The sequence below is a fragment of the Melanerpes formicivorus genome, unplaced genomic scaffold, assembly GCF_026170545.1.
Source record: "Melanerpes formicivorus ecotype bairdi unplaced genomic scaffold, bMelFor1.0.p_v2 SCAF_62, whole genome shotgun sequence".
Taxonomy (NCBI): domain Eukaryota; kingdom Metazoa; phylum Chordata; class Aves; order Piciformes; family Picidae; genus Melanerpes; species Melanerpes formicivorus.
Window position 1 is genome coordinate 684882 of NW_027142414.1, and position 16501 is coordinate 701382.

The window sequence follows — 16501 nt, forward strand, 5'->3', positions numbered from 1 at the left end:
GCTCTTCTCTTTATTTCTGCTCCATTCTCTCATTTTCCCTCTCATTTTCCCTCTCATCTTCCCTCTCCCCTTCACTTAGGCACACAGACAACAGACAGCCTTCATTTTTGCTAAATTCATTGAGCAAATACTGTTCTGGTGGCACCTTGGATGAGTTCTCCATTCTCCTCACCAGAACACAGCCCATCTCTAGCACTTTTGAGTTCATGGGAGACCTGTACTGTGTGCAGTACTCCATATTACAGCTTGCTAGTGGCTTTTACAGAAACATTACTGGTATTGCCAGGAGTATGTGGTGATGTTCTGTACTGTGGGATCTGCCATTGTCCTGGCTGCATCAGCTTGTGGGGCAGCAATTTTGTGAGCATCTAGGGATTCTCTTTTTTGATGACTGATTGCTTCATCTTCTCTTACAACTTCTGTGATTATTCATGGTTTCTTCATTATTGGTTTCCATTTAGCAGTGTTAAAAGCCTTACAGAAATCCAAATAGATGGCATCAAATTTATTCCAGGTTTTAAAAAAATCAGAAGTGAATGTCAGGTGTGCCTGGGATGACATCTGGGGTTTGTTTTATCCCATTTTCCAAGTCTTTACTTATTACAGTATCACTAAGGTTGGAAGAGACCTCAAAGATCATCGAGTCCAACCTATCACCACAGACCTCATGACTTGGCACCTCATGGTGCCAAGTGCCACGTCCAGTCCCCTTTTGAACACCTCCAGGGACGGTGACTTCACCACCTCCCTGGGCAGCACATTCCAATGATGAATTACTCTTTCGGTGGAGAACTTTCTCCTCACCTTGAGCCTAAACTTCCCCTGGTGCAGCTTGAGACTGTGTCCTCTTGTTCTGGTGCTGGTTGCCTGGGAGAAGAGACCAACCCCTTCCTGGCTACAACCACCTTTCAGGTAGTTGTAGAGAGCAATGAGGTCACCCCTGAGCATCCTCTTCTCCAGGCTAAACAATCCCAGCTCTCTCAGCCTCTCCTTGTAGGGCTTGTGCTCAAGGCCTCTCCCCAGCCTTGTTGCCCTTCTCTGGACACGTTCAAGTGTCTCAATGTCCTTCTTAAACTGAGGGGCCCAGAACTGGACACAGGACTCAAGTATTCTTCCCTTCAGTTTTGTTTTTTTTTCTAAAAAGCCTGCATGATACTGAAATTAGATTGCAGACCTCACCTCAACAGCTTGTAATGTTTTTTCTTCTTCCTTTGAGAACTCTCTTTTCTGCTTCTCAGTTGTGTTGCATCATCTTCAGTTTCGTAGATGTATGACATACTGGCTATCAGACCTATATTGCATGCCTTTTTTCGTTAGGCATGATACAGATAATTCCCATTATCTGCCTTTTCCTCTTTTTCAGGATTGTTCTGCTTGTTGCAAACTGATTACTTCCTCGCTCGTTTCTAGAATACATTTAATCACTAGCACAATGTCATTTAATTATAGCTCAAATTTTTATTTACCTTTTGATATTGTTGATAAACTTCCCAGGTTCAACATTGCCTGAGTTTTTGGTGATTCTTGATTTATGCATCCCCTTTTCAGCCCCTAAAATATCATCCTCTTTTGTTGATATGAATTTCATTTGTTATTTTCTAAGCTCCTTGTGTATACATAAGAACCAGAGGAAGGCTTGCAATGACCTTTTACAGTTGTTTTCTCTTTGGTTGAAACACATTCTACATTTTTTAATAATGTAGAGTTTGGTGGTGTAAAAAAGTAATTCTGTGTATTCTGCCTGGCTGTGAAATATGCAATCATATTATAAATGTTATTTTTCTCAGTAAGCAAACATTCCAAATAAAGCAATATACTGAGCTGCTTCCATTTTACTAAAAAGGCAGCTAATTCTGATCCTCAGATATGACTGCAGCAGCAGCCTTTCAGAGAGGCCCTGGGATGTGCTGCTGATAGGATGTGATTTATTGTAGTTTTTCTTGCTGTACTTACTTGTACATATATCACAACTGCGTAGAAGTGCAGTATCAGAGTGTCTGTAAGGTTATTTGAATGTCTGTCCATTTGCACTGACAACTGTGCTTAGTGCACATGCATACATAGATTAATATTTATGTACATGATACTGCACAAAAGGACAAAAATTTGGTCTTAGGCATCAGATTTGTAACTCTCTCATCTTGAACCTTTCTGATGAATCACAGAATTTTTGAGGCTGGAAAAAACCTCTGAGATCATCAAGTCCAGCCTATGACCTAACACCACAACATCAGCTAAATCATGCCACCAAGTGCCACATCCAATCTTTTCTTAAAGACCTCCAGTGATGGCAACTCCACCACCTCCCTGGGCAGTCCATTCCAGTACCTAATCAGCCTTTCTGTGAGGAAGTCCTTCCTAATAGCTAACCTAAACCTCCCTTGGCACAGCTTCATAGCATGCCCTCTTGTCCTGTCACTAGTTGCCTGGGAGAAGAGCCTGACCCCCACCTGCCTACAATTTCCTTTTAGGTAGTCGTAGAGAGTGATAAGGTCCCCTCTAAGTCTCCTCCAGGCTGAACAACCCTAGCTCCCTCAGCTTTTCCTCATATAACTTTCCCTCCAGCCCCTAAACATCCAGCTGTTGTGGGAGAGCCTGTAGCTGAGCATTTCCATGCTTTTTCTTTTTCCAGCCCATTGTCTCCCTCATGTTCTTATAGCTGAGGGAGTATGGGAAGCCCCAGGAGGCTCTCTGTGTTCCTCCTGTCGGAGTCCCCCTCCTGCTGTGAGTGGGAACTGCTGGCTCTGGGGGTCAAGATGCATCACAGATATGCCCCTACTTTCTCCTGAAGTTCATTCCAGAAAGAATAGTAACTAACTTGGAAGAGAGGGAAGTGCTACCAGGACAGTTTTCCTTCTTGGAGTACTTCACAAAGGTTGTATTGCATCCTGAGGTGATTTTGCAATCTTCATGTGACTGAAAGGAAAACACTGACATTTGGAATGGTCTGATGTTCTCCAGCTGTATTTGTAGTCTTTATGTGCCTGCCTGTAATTTTTACTGTCTCAAGAAGATGAGAGACTAGTTTAAATTCTGAAAACAATAAAAATATTAGATAGCTGTGGGTAGCTTTATTTGAAGAACCAGGTAAGATTTTGATTCTTCAGCCTGTCTCAGCCTGTTCAGAGATGGAACACATCTAAACATGGCCCTGTCTGCAAGCTACATACAGAATCAAAGGAAACCTACCTACTATACAGGCACCTTGAGCATTTGAAATATTTAGTGCTACAAGAAAGCCACAAGAGCCTTGATTCTGCAGCAGAATGTGCTGCCAAATCCTCTGGTTACATAAGGACAATGCAGAGTTGAAACTTCTGTTGCTTGATATTGTTGCTCATGCACTTGGGAGTAAATGTCCTAGTGCTTTATGTCTATGAAGTGATGCAATCCTGTCTGACTTTTTAGTGAAATGTGAGAAGTTTTGGTGATCATGAACTTCCTTGTTTTTCTGTAGTCTCTCTTGGCTTTTATAAAACTTGCTCACTGGTTCCCTGCTGATTGTTAGGCACCACCAACTAAAATTCATATGCAGTGACCCTTATGAGTGCTTGAATGTTTGGTAGAATTAGGGCAATGACCTGTGGGGTTTTTTTTACTCCATTTGAAATCAGCAGGATCTGTTGTGCCCCAGACCTCTAAAAATAAGATTGTTGCTGTCTGTAGTTTTTAAGCAACCTGTATCTGACAGAGAGCTGCTTATCTTGGGCTAAGAGGGAGTACTGTCTCACAGGGCTTTGAAAATTTAGGCACTGAGGTATGTGATGGTTCTGCAGCATGCTAGGCAGGCCTCACGAATGCATCATGAAATCAGTGCATTGAAGAAAAGGACATTGTTGGGCCTGTTCTGTGTCCTGAGCATTCCCAGCTTGGGCTCTGCAGTGCTGCCCTGCTTAAAGCAGAACTCTGCAGAAGATCAGTACGGGCTGAGGGGGAACCACAATGTCCTCAGTGGCCAGGAGGGTGGAAAGCACTTCCAAGGTGCGCATCCACTGCCAAGAGGGCTGGTTTCCAGTTCCTGGCCTTTTCCAGCTCTGGAAGAGGTGAGCAGAGAAATGTGTTTCATCTTTGTTAGCATCTCTGTGCCAGAGTTAGAGCAGCAGCAAGCTCCCCAAACACTGCTGTCAGTGTCTTCTGCAGGGCCCACATGGGGACTGTTAGATCAGTGTTTGTGCTGATTACTGTCTGAGCAGAGCTTATTAAATTTATCATTAAAATGTCACTTTTGTGTAGGCTGCAGAATGGGGGTTATTTTGAGGCAAAGCTGTGAGTCCTCAGCAATGAGCAGAAATCAAACAGCGAAGCAGTAAACCCTGGCACATCTGTGTAAGTTTGGTACTGTGGGTGCCACAGCCTATACCCTGCCAGCGGACTCGTTCCTTTACCTCCAGAGCTCTGCTGCAGCTGATCTTCCACCGAGGACAGTTCCTGTGTGGCAGATATTTCTGGCTTGGCCCTAGAGTGCCAGGCCAGCACACCCAAATGCCAAAATAAATTCAATTGCACTGTACATCCTGAGGGAATTCCGATTCCTATTTTGATACCTTGAGGACAAGATCCTTGAATAAATCTCGACTTGGTCATTACCCTTTTGCAAAGGAGGACGGCCAGGTAGTTGTAATGGCCTGTTCCTCTCTCTCACATGGTGAACCACAGGTGGGGAGGGGCAGAAGGAAGACAAGGGGTGAAGCTGTTGAAGCCGAGGGGGCATATCTGTGGAATGGCTAATGGCAATTAAAATTGTGTTACACAGAGGCAGTTGCAGTTTCACCCAAGATTGTCTGAGTGCAAATGCCTGAAACAACAGGAATGATGGAGCTTCACAGGATGCCAATGTTGAAGCAAAATTGTGGTTTTCAGGACCTGTGAATCCTTTTAAAATTGAAGGATGATCTCTGCATATGTATGAGAAGACCTGAACTACTTAGCAGTGAGAGGGCTAGATCAATAACTACCTTGTTATTTTTGCAGTGTGCTTCACTACTTCTCCAAGTTAAATCCAGTGAGATTATTCTACGGATCTGAGCCCTGATCAGTATGTTATAAAGATGTATACTTATGTATTGTTTCTTTGTTCTGCAGCTCCTGGTTGCTAAATCCCCTGTTGCTCCATTCTCTGCTTTTTTCTACACCATCGAAAAATCTGGCTTGGTTCTTCAAGGTAAGAGACCAGAGCATTGATTGTTTTGCCTTTGCAATTAGTATTTTAAGCAGGCTGAATATAGATAACAGTAACTATTTCTGAAAATGGCAGTGTTTATACTTAATTAATACCGCACACATTTAAACAGTCTGCTTGACAAGCACAGCCTTCTGCTGCATTCACTCTTTTGTCTTGGATTATACTAAATTAGTTGTTGCATACTCCCATGGGCCTAAGAATGAGCCTTGAAATTATTAATCCAGGCTCCCTGTTTTCCTTCAAAGTAGAGTTGTTCTGACAACATCATTCCTCTGGGATAGATTTCTCCAGGAGAAACATGCCTATCTATCATTAATAGCTTGCTCTAATAAATGGTTCTTCTTTAGCAAATGGTTTGACATCAATAAAAACACAGGAAATTAGTATCTGTGCCTTATTTTTGTGATCATTTTAATGCTAATACCCCGTGGTCTTACATAGTCCTCACATTCTCTAAGATATGAGGTAGTGTACTGAAAAGCTGGATATTACTGCCAGAATGGCAGGCAACTAAGGTTCTTTGTGGTCATGTCCTAAATCATGTACTTTCAGACCACTGCAGAAATGGAAGTTTAACTCTTCCATTCTTTTCCCCACTTATCCTAATAAATATTCCTTTAATGCCCATATTTTTGACAGGCATTCATAGACCACTTTTGTTGAATTGCTGTCTGTTGTTATGCAGCCTGGCTCCTGATGGGTGTGTCCCTTTTTCAGAGTGAGTAAAACCAGTCAGCACCCGTCACTTTGTGTTCAAAGGATGCATTCTTATATGCAACCATCACATTAAGAAAAGTCAGCATCACTGTTTCTCAGGTTCCAGCAATTGAGAATCACTGATCTCATAAAGCACTGCAACACTTCAAGAAATTAGAACAGTTCCCTTCATTCTAATAGCCCATTTCTCACCTTCAAACAGGCTGTACCAGACTAACAACTTAGTTGCATTTGCTAATGACTACATATGCTTACATCTCTGGTGATACTTGGTGTAGGGAAACAAAAGCAACAAGAATGGTTTATGGTGCCATTTTTGCTTCCATTTTATAGATCCATGAAATGCTAGTGAGGGGGTGCATCTGGTGTCTCCTAAGCCTTTGGATACTACACCCAGTGTGTTCTTAGATGACATTTTGGAAATTTGATCTGCTTTATTTGGCATCAGTAATTTTAAAAAGGCTACAGGAACTAGAAACAATCTTTATTAGTTCAAACTGAGATGGCATGCAAGTTTTAGTTCAATATAGGACAGAACACAAGCTACTTTTCTATCTCAAGTATCTTCTCAGTTGCAGAGATTTTTCTGGTAGTTGTAAAAATAGGCAGACAATTTATTCTCTGTCCTCAAGCATTAATGTGGTAAAACTTTGGGAGAAATATTTCCCATTTCAGAAATAAGAAGCATTTGTTCAGAGAGGATCTTTACTTGTTTCAGTTCTTTGCTGTGAGCCATGAGTATAGCTTTCCAAGGCCTTCACCCTACCTTTAAAGACAAAATGGATCTTGTAACATTCTATGGTGATGGAGTAGGACTCTGACAGGAGTATGGCAGTAATGCTTTTCCCTTTATCCATATGTTTCTGAGGTGCACATTTAAAACATCATCCATGATTTTTCTAAAACCAGGTTTGGATATCTCTGAGTAAATGCTGGCTCAGTACCAGGCATTCTTTGTACAGTTTCCATTTTAGGTATTTTTCTCTCAGATAGGTAGTTAAGGAAAGATACTGTTCCCCTCATAACACGCCTCAGACTATTTTACAGAAACTTGTAAGCACTTAAATCCAAGCCAGCTCCCTGAGTTGCCCAAAGTACATAACTGCTTGCTCTCATCCCACGTTTCAGTGATGAGTATTTCTGTGGAAGGAGCAAATAACCTGGAAATGGGTGTTTTGGATAAGATGCAGAAGGTGACACCAGGCTGCCTTGTGCAAGCGAGGCTAGAGTTTTTGTGAGAATTGTAGGTGGTGCTTCTTTCCAAAGGGAAGCTGGATGCACAGTAAGATGTCAGTAAGGCAACTGACCACAGGTCAGCCGGTGAGGGAGTATCCCTGTGTTGCTGCTTGAGGGACATCCTATAGCACTAACAAATGGAATTTGTCCCGCAGCCTGATTGCAAAGGCAGCTTTCCCATTCAGGCTTTGTTGTTTAATTCAGTTGGTGTCAGGAGGTGAGCACATTCAGGGTGGCTGATGGGAACAAGTGGATGGGTGTGGGAACTGGTGAGAAGCAGCAGCTGGCTGAAGTGCCCAGGATTCTTTCGTTTTACTCAGGGGGTCCCATCCCAGGACCATTAACCAATAGGCCATAAACAAATTGATATCGGAAAATGTGGCTGGAAACTCCTTGATTAGCGAGGGTGAATGGGGAATGAAAGACAAAGTGAAAGTGTGATTTAACAGTTCCACAAGCAATTTCCATTGCCACCTCTGAGGGATTAGGATGTGTGGAATAGGCTAAAAATGAGGAGGAGCTCCCCCTCTTTGTTCTGTGGACTGGAGGATAATAAAACGGCAGGAGAGGCAGTGGGGCTAGTTAGGGATTTCACAGGCTGCTATTTGATGCAGTTTAAGAAGCCCTTCTGCTATTGTTGCTGTTAAAATGGGAAGCGGAACTGTTCTCCATTCGCAGAAATTTCCAGCGTCCTCAGGAAGAGGGCTGAGAGCAAAAGGCTATTAAGATGGTAATGCTGCCCCACTTGGAGGAGTGTATCAAAATCCTCTTTGTCAATGTAAATCGGTGCTCTGTTTCCCTGGTATCTTTGCATCTCATGGCCTCAGTGCAGGCACAGAAGTGTTCTGAGGAGATCCTGGTGAACGCATAACTGTGCTGCTTTTTTGTTTGTTTGTTTGTTTATTAGAGGAGAGCTCCAGGCTGCCCAAAGGTTTCAGAGAGAAAACTTCTTTGCTTTTATAAACTTGACAGGATTAAAGTAGTACAGTTATTCACTAATTGTTTTATTTCTACTTGCAGACTAGAGGAATGATGATTGGAAAGTGAGATTTGCCAGTCAGAGATTTAGCAAGGGAAGTCAGCCTTCGCTCTCCTTTCATTGCCTCAGTATGCTTTGTGCTGTGGAGGAGGTGGAGTGAACCCAAAGCTTTCTCTGTTGCCTTTGCATTGCAATGCAATATCATGTAATGTCCTGCCATGCTGTACAGCGTGACTCTGTAAAGGAACCTGAATTGTGAGTGCAAAATCCAGTTTGACAGCAGATCTTTGGTTTGCAGAGATCTTAGAGAGGCACAAGCCTGGACCGAAGCACTGCAAAACATTGGAAGTTTTACTGTCTGCTTGTATTTTCAGCTTGAGGCCTTGCTATTGCTTTCCCAATTCAATATAGTGGCTAAAGTGAATGAAGCTATGCTCTTAATAAAAGGAATAACAGTTTAAAAGTTTCAGATCTGCTTGATTAACAGTGCATGTCACAAGATGATTTTTCTCATTGCCAGAGATAAGATCTCTGGTTTGGACTGGAAGTTATTAGCTGGTACTTCTGTTCTTGCTGTATCTGTCAGGGCTGTTCTTGCCTCGCTGTAGAGTCACTAAAGGTGAATGTAGCATATGCTGGTTTATGTCAGCTGAACTAGAAGGTGTCACTTTGTCAAGCACACAGAAGGCAGGCTGAATAAGCTGATGTAATTTTAAAGCTGTATTCTGTGAGTGATTGTCTGAGTCTAGCTGTAGAAGCAGCGGCCTTCTGGAGCTTAAATACAAGCTAGCAACAGAGCCTAGCTAGCTGTTAACAACTGATGGCCTGGCTGTTTGTTGAAGTCCATTCCATGTCACCTAAGTAAATGTCCTCTGTTACCAAGAGGATGGTGCTGCAAAAGAAGACAGGGAACATGGTGGCTAGTTGCCAGCTGGACAGTCTATTGGGACTTTAATCAGGTGATTAATGTTGCTCTTTACTGAAAGAGCTCAGAAGCATTGAAAACATAAGGCAAATAATTCTAGTGAGCTGGGACTTCCTTTTGAGTAATGATTTATTTTCAGTTTCATAGGGTTTAAAGATAGGTGGATTCAGCAGTTCATCCAAACTGATCTCCTGTATATCATATATGTTTCCTTTAGGTACCTGATAACTTACATTACACTGCATCATGTATTTTAGAAAGGCACTCACTTTTATTTGAAGATATTAAGAAATGTGAGTTCCTAGTTTGCCTTGACAGTGTTTTCGAGTTTTAGCTACCTTGCTGCTAAATAGTTGTTCTGTATTTCAGATTAGAATTTGTTTGCCTTCAGCTTTCTGGCTCACTCCTTGTTATGACCTTCAGTGCTAAATTAAGCACAGTTGCCGTTAAGTGGTTGCTGTTTTGCATGAGTGTACTTGACATTAAGATTTATCCTACTATATTTTATTCTTCCTTTTCAAAGAGAGTTGTAACTATCACCAAATTTAACCTCTAAACTCCTGTGTCTGATGCTGACTGACTCCCCTCACTACCCAGAAAAAGGACAGAATACCTTGTATTGCTGAAGGGAAGAGTTTAATTTTTGTGCCAGCAGGACTGGATGTTTAGTTGATTAATCCACTCTTTCTCCTGCCCTCTTTTCCAATGCACATGTGTCTGTGTACACCCCTTGCCTGTAATGTCTCTTTTAGGTAACTTCTGGTAAGTAGAAACAAAAGATATGGGATGCTCAGAAGAGAGTGTCTCAGGTTTTAAGTTTCATAGTAGTAAGAGGGGAAAGATCTATGAACAGTTAAACCTAGGGAAGCCTTAGTACATTGCATTTCGTTTGTTGCTAATGTAGTGAAAGAGGTTCATTTTGACCTCAAAACAAGCATAGGGTCTGGGTTTCTAGTGCAGTGTTGGAAAACCATCTCCAAAGTGCAAAACTAATTTATATGGCTGAAGCAAGTGAAAAGTGCCTCATTTTATTTTGTAAAGAAACAAGTAGTGAGATAGAAAAGGAATTCTGAAAGAAAGGGCAGCATTATTTGTATTGTATTGTGTGCGTTTGAACAGTGAGAGACAATGATTTACTGCATCAAAAGCTTTTATTCAATTGAAGAACTGTAACTATGAAGTGACCTTTGTCTGGAGCAACATGGATATAATCTGTAAAATGAAGCAGGGTTGTACTTGATGTTTGAATGGATGGAAGACAGATTAATGGGAATAAAGTTGTGCATTGCTATTGAGATGGTAACAGATTTGCAGTGCCACTGGTGATTTCCAGCCCTATTGGAGGGATAAAGATGAACTGATCATTGTTAGGATCTCTGTGGGGTGTGGAACTGTTTTTCCTGTATTCCCCACAGGACACTGAAAGCCTCATGCTATTTCTAACAGATTTGTAATAATGAGAGCAAAAAAGCGTGATCGTTTTGTGGGCTAGATCTGGCCTGGCAGTGAGGAATGTGGAAAAAAAGTAGGACTCCCACCATCCCAACACCAGCAAAATCACCCATACAGATGTAGCAGGCATCAGAAAAAATGTCCTTTCGTTTAACCAGCTCATGAGATTTTGAGGAATGGGTTATTAAACCTGACATGAGTGAGGGTGTCCTCAATAGGTGGCTTTGTGAGCATCACCCTACTGCTCTGCTGCAGTATCGGCAAAGTCTTGGTGCAGTAGCTGGACTCTGTCGCTGTCAAATGAAGGAGTCCAGAGGACCGAAGCAGCGATGCAAAACCAACTATAAATGGTAATGAAGAGAGGTGGAGGGAAAATACTTCAATTGTAAAGGAAGGCTAGAGACGTCTTGGCTTTAGATCTAGTAGAAACAAAACAAACTGCATCTTTTCAATGACATTAAATGTTTCTGCTTACAAACATGATCTTTCTGGTGGCATAAATAGGTAATAGATTAGAAAAGGCTTTAGCCATAATTTTGCTACGAGCTTAATTCATGGAAGGATATTACACTGGATAAATCCAGTTTAGCACAAAGTATTGAATTATGTGCTTATTTCTGAACACATGCATAAAGATTCTAAAGATACAGTACTGCTTTCCTGCTCTGAAAGCCAAACATAGTCCTAAATGCTTTGCTAGATTGCAACTAAAGTGCCAGCATTTAATCTTTCTTAAGTTTTACACAATGTAATATGACAAAAACTTATTGCAAGTAGTGTGCCAAATCTGCTCTCATTTACATGAGTGTGAATCAAAACTAATTTGTTTTAATACCATGTTGTTAAAACAAGGAGCTCAAGAGTGTAAGTACGTATTTGCAAAGACCTACTTCTCTTTTCAAGGCTGACATAAGCTTCCTGGGACAATATGCTCTCACTTCAGAGAAATCTCCTTACCAGTCCCTCTGCAATGAATTCCTGATCAAAGTGGACTGCTCCCCTCTGTTTTCAGCACAGTGATAAAGCAAATGGCCTTTTTTTCCAAAAGGCTTTTAACATAAGGAGTGAAGTTGTCTGTTGATTAGAGGTTGTATCTGTGATTTGTGACTGGGAACTGAATGTTGTCATAGAAGATCACGACTTGACTAATAATTGCCTGAATTTAACATAGAAGATGTTACATCTTTCAAGATACAGATTTGTAGAATAAGGTCAAATCTACCTAAGATGGACTTCATGTTCTTAAGCAAACACGTTCCTGAGTGGGAAAGCTAAAAAAAGTCTGTCCAAAACCAGTGTTTTCAGCCAGAGTAAAGTTTCATGCTTTTGTGTGCAGCTTATGAAAGTTAAAGGGGCTAAGTCTTGCTATGGTTTATCCCTTTCTCACACAGACACAATTAAATTTCTTTTACTGTCCTCAAAGGCTACGTCTCTTCTGGCTTCACTGCTAGCATGTTTGGTGAAATGATCACTATCATCATTTTATCTTGTAAAATTGTAGCAAGCAATAGAGGATTGTGAGCCAGATGGCTTAACCTGCATAGTACATGCAACTTTTCTTTAGCTATGGGACTTTATGTATTCTCCATCTTAAAATCTTACAAAATCTCTGAGCATACACCCTGGCTGTCAAAGAGAAATGCTGGATACGTTATTGTTGCCTGTCCTGGGGAGGGGAAAGTGTTGTGGCGATCCAACGGTTAGCCGCAGCTTAAACCCGACCCAGAGTGCAGCCCTGTCTAGATAGGCACATTTGAATAGCACTTAATCTAAACGGGAAAACTTTGCCTGAGGTGGGGCTTATTAGCACAGGAACAATGCTTTGCAAATAGGGCTGCTGCTGCTTTGGCCCCATTGCTGTTTCCCTTTGAAACTTTCTCTGTTTCCAGAATTAATACACCTGGAACAACCTCATGTGTTTCTGCATCTGTTGTGTAGACTTTCTTTAAAAGTGGAATAACCACAAATTTAAATTATGTTACCATGTAAGCTTAAATTTGTCTTGCTAAGAAGGAACGGGAATTGATCAAACTTTTCATAGAAACAGACACACATGTGATAAACCATCCCAACAAGTTCCTACTTCAAAAAGGTTTTTCTCATTAGTCATTCCTAAAACTAATAACATTGGGCTGTTACTGTATTTTCTGTAACGTTTGTTTGAACTTCTAAGCATAGTTTTAGTGATTGTTGTAGTTCTTTTCCTCCTTAAGTTCTAATGAAAGCAGAATCTACAGTTCTCTGAAGGCCCCTGGAAAATTTCTGAGGTTAACTTTCAGGGCGAGACTGAGTTAACCAAGAGCTACAGAGAAGGGAGAGGCAAGAAGTTTAGTCAGCAGATAGAGTGTGATCTATCAGCCCTGGCTGTTCCTTGGTTTGCCAACTCAGTAACTCCTAGAGTGTCCACATCAGTGCCCAGCTAAGGTGAGGCAAGGCAGTACATGCATGACCTTGTGGGTGAAAACAAAGGGGAAGCAGATGATGCTACAATTAATGGTTCAACAAGAGATTTTACTTTATTGTCCACTGAATCTCTTTTTATTTCAACTTCCTACCTTTTCCATTACAGAAACAAGCTCCTATATAGTTGTCCAAGTTTTGAGCCGTGAGCTGCCCAGGGCAAAAGGACAAAAAAGATTGTTACCTCTTCCCAAGGGGTAAGATAAAAATGCTCCACACTGATTGGATGTTTAAATGGAAATTCTATTTACAAATATATACAAAAGCTATTCAGATGGAATGAATACACTCACAAAGTAGCCTCAGACCTTCCCCTGGGCATGCTAGGCCAAAACCAATGGGCTAGGAAGTTGCACTGTCCAGAAGCAGCAGCAGAGATATAAAAGCGATGTGGAAAATGTTGTGCAACTATTAGAGTACTATCAAGCAGTCTGCAATAGGGTGATTCTTAGAGGGCTGTGTGCTGTTGTGGAAACCTCTGGGATGTGCCTTACTATTGAGTGAGTAAGCTTAGAATGAGCAAGCTCAAGTCCTGAGTCATAAACACCAAGCACTGCACTCCTGAAGATGTTCTGAGTGTGTTTAGGGATGAGACTATTTTGCTTAGTAGAAAACACCACATTCCTCCTTCAGGCTGCACGTGTTTGATGAAGGACTTCAGTCTTGAGGCATGTTAGGTAGGGACTGCATGCTACACCTTTTACTTTCTTCATGCCATATTTGCACTGCAAGAGGATTAACCAAGATGAGGTATTGAGCAGCTAGGCACATACATTGCAGCTGTGAGCTTGTAGACTGTATCCTGTCTGCTGTGGCCATTTGCTGAAGTTCACAGAGGAGCAGCACATCCTGTTTGCTTAGTTTTCTTTTGTCTGCCCCGTACCAGCAAAGGGAGAATATTATTACATATCTTTTCTTTTCTGCTCTGAAATAGGATCAGAGTACTCATGATTGTGTTCAATGGCTGGAAATGTTGAGGATATCCGATTGCTAAGGTCTCTTATTTTAAACACCACATGCCAGGAAAAGTATGTGGGATCCCACCAGCTTAGCACTGGAGGGTGCAGGATGCATCAACAGGAAAACCAAACAAAACATGAAGTGAAACTCATTTGAAAAGGGAAGGGACTCATATACCACCCATCAGCAGTGTTTAAACTCTTCGTATCCACACAAAAGGCCTTTATTTTCCTTCTGTTTTTCTCAATATGCAAACTATCGTAAATTGATTTTCAGAGCTGCAGCTGTCACTGAAGTCAGTGGGAGCTGTAGGTGCTTGTTACCTTTGAAAATCAAGCCAATGTATTCTAATGTGGTGAGCAAAAGCCAAACCCTCTAAATGAGGGTGGTTAAAGCATAACTTTGATAGTTCATATCTGATACAGAGGTAGGGCCTCATACTGTGCACACCAGGGCTCAAAGGTATGTTGTTTCTTTGCCTTTCAGCCCTCCTTCTCCTACAACTTTGCGGCCTTGCTTCATCACAACAGTCTTTCCAGCTGGGTAATACTGAATAGGACTCTATTGGAGTTTAACAGAGCTAATTTTTATTCATCCAGTGTACTTTTTTTTCCTCAGGAAACAGATTTTCTCCCTTCTTTTTCTCTCCAGTGTGCATTAGGCTGAACTAGGAATCAGTGGTCACACAACTGACCCATAGCCTCCCACACGCTGCAGCAGCAGCAGCAATGCCAAGCAGCTCCATGAGGCACTGTTTTAATATTCCTTTGGGAGATTTGTCGTGCCCTAAGACAGGTTCCTAAGCAGTGGCCAGAAGTCAGAGCAAGTCCAGATTTCTCCAGTGTAGAATAAACTGAATTCCACTGTAATGTCTGAACAGGAAGAGAGAAAGGTGTCCCTCCAGCTAGTCCCAGATGTCTGGACTCAGGAAGGACACCACTTACCTCTGTATCACTAAAGGGTGGAGCAAATTTCAGTACACAAACTGAATCTGTAAATTCAACTTCTCTTCTGGCAGAGGCCATAAATGAGCTGGCCCACCTGAGGTCTGCAGCTGCCTCACATTCAGTTCAAGAGAGTATTTTTTATGGAGAGAGCTTTGCTGAAAAAGAGCCTTGGCTAAGGATGAATCTGTCTCTCCCTCTTTGCTCCCCTTCCTGGTCACCACTGGAACAACTTCATCCACCGACACTTCTTTTCAGTGTAGCTTCTTGAGGATGCCTGGGTTGATAGTCCAGAGAGGACTGCACAACTGTCATTAAATTTGTTCACCAGCCCTTCCCCCCAGAGTGAAAAACAAGTAATAATTTAGTAACTTGTATGTCAAGGGTTAACTCAAACCACTACATTGTCCAAAACAATTACTCCTTCAAGAAGAGTAAAAGTCTGCAGGAATGCACAAGTGATAAGTCCATGGTAAATCAGGTTTGCCACCTCTCTGTTATGGTTCAGAGGCTATGGCTTTTGTTGAATGACTAAAGGCCTTTTTGTCTATAAAGTAGAACATGTGACAGGGAGAGATCTGCTTCTGATGTTGATTTCAGGAATTGCAATCAGATGCCTGGATGTTTTCAAATAAAATATATTCCATGCCTAAATTGTGTCCCTCATGTGCTTCCTTCAATAGTGACAAGGATTAAGTTGTTTTGGGTTTTTTGTTGTTGTGGGTTGGTGGGGATTTGTTGTCCTTTTTGGTTGTGAGGTAATCTTCTTGTTTCTAATTCTTAAAATCAGTAGCTTAACTGGTTCAGAGAGAGCTAGTTTAAATGGCTTTCTGTTTCTGCTTGCCTCTTAGACTAGTAGTTTTCCTAGTCTTATGGTTCCATGTATTTTTCTTCCTTTTTCATAATGCTACATATTGTTTGTAAAATAAGGAGACTTGAAAACAGAGGAAGTAGAGGTAATGTTGATCTTGAAACACCAGGAATTGAAAGGACCATTCACAGTTTCCTTCAAAATAAAACCAAGTGGTAAGATAATGCTAACCAGGGCTGAGTGCCCAGGAGAGCATCGTAATGAAGCATCCACTGTTATTGTTCAGCTTGGTGTTTGTTCTTCATGTGAACAAAAGGAAGGAAGAACTCTGCTATCAGGCTAGAGAGGAAGGAGTCTTTGCTGCCCTTGGCTACCCTAACTTTAAATGTGAGGAAGCACAGGGCACTGCAGCATAACCTTTCTGCAGTAATAGACAGGGAAAATTGATAGTTTGGGAGGTTAAGGGCGGACACTGTTTATCTAAAGACTAGGTTTCCCTTTGCATGACAGCCCCAAATCAGATATGTCAGTGCTAGTATTTATTTAGGTCATGTGGGGTTTTGAAACCCTGGTTTTAAACCATGGTTCCTCTGCTTTGCTGTTTTTCTGCCATTTGATTCCTCCTCTGCGTTGTTGCTCACCATTAGGAACAGTAAGAGATGCCATTTCCTTATTGAGTGTGACAGGCACCGGGTGTCCCGAGTGTAAAGTTCAGTCATGTTGCTGAAGCATCAGGAATGTATCTGCTGGAGACTGAGTCAGGCTTACTGTGTTTTTCTGCTCCTGCTCCACCCATAGAATTGTCTGCTGAAGTGGCAGAATCCCTACTGTCCCT

The 16501-nt window shown here is 41.7% G+C and overlaps 1 protein-coding gene across 4 annotated transcripts in view; it reads left to right on the forward strand.

Annotated features, from left to right (window-relative positions):
• The window catches only part of RAD51B (RAD51 paralog B), a 443129-nt gene that overhangs the window by 304399 nt on the left and 122229 nt on the right, over positions 1-16501 (forward strand). For all 4 annotated transcript variants that reach the window (XM_068162067.1, XM_068162069.1, XM_068162066.1 and 1 more), the window contains exon 10: positions 5083-5161. In XM_068162067.1, the coding sequence (XP_068018168.1) occupies positions 5083-5161 (79 nt within the window). The remainder of the gene's footprint in view (positions 1-5082; positions 5162-16501) is intronic.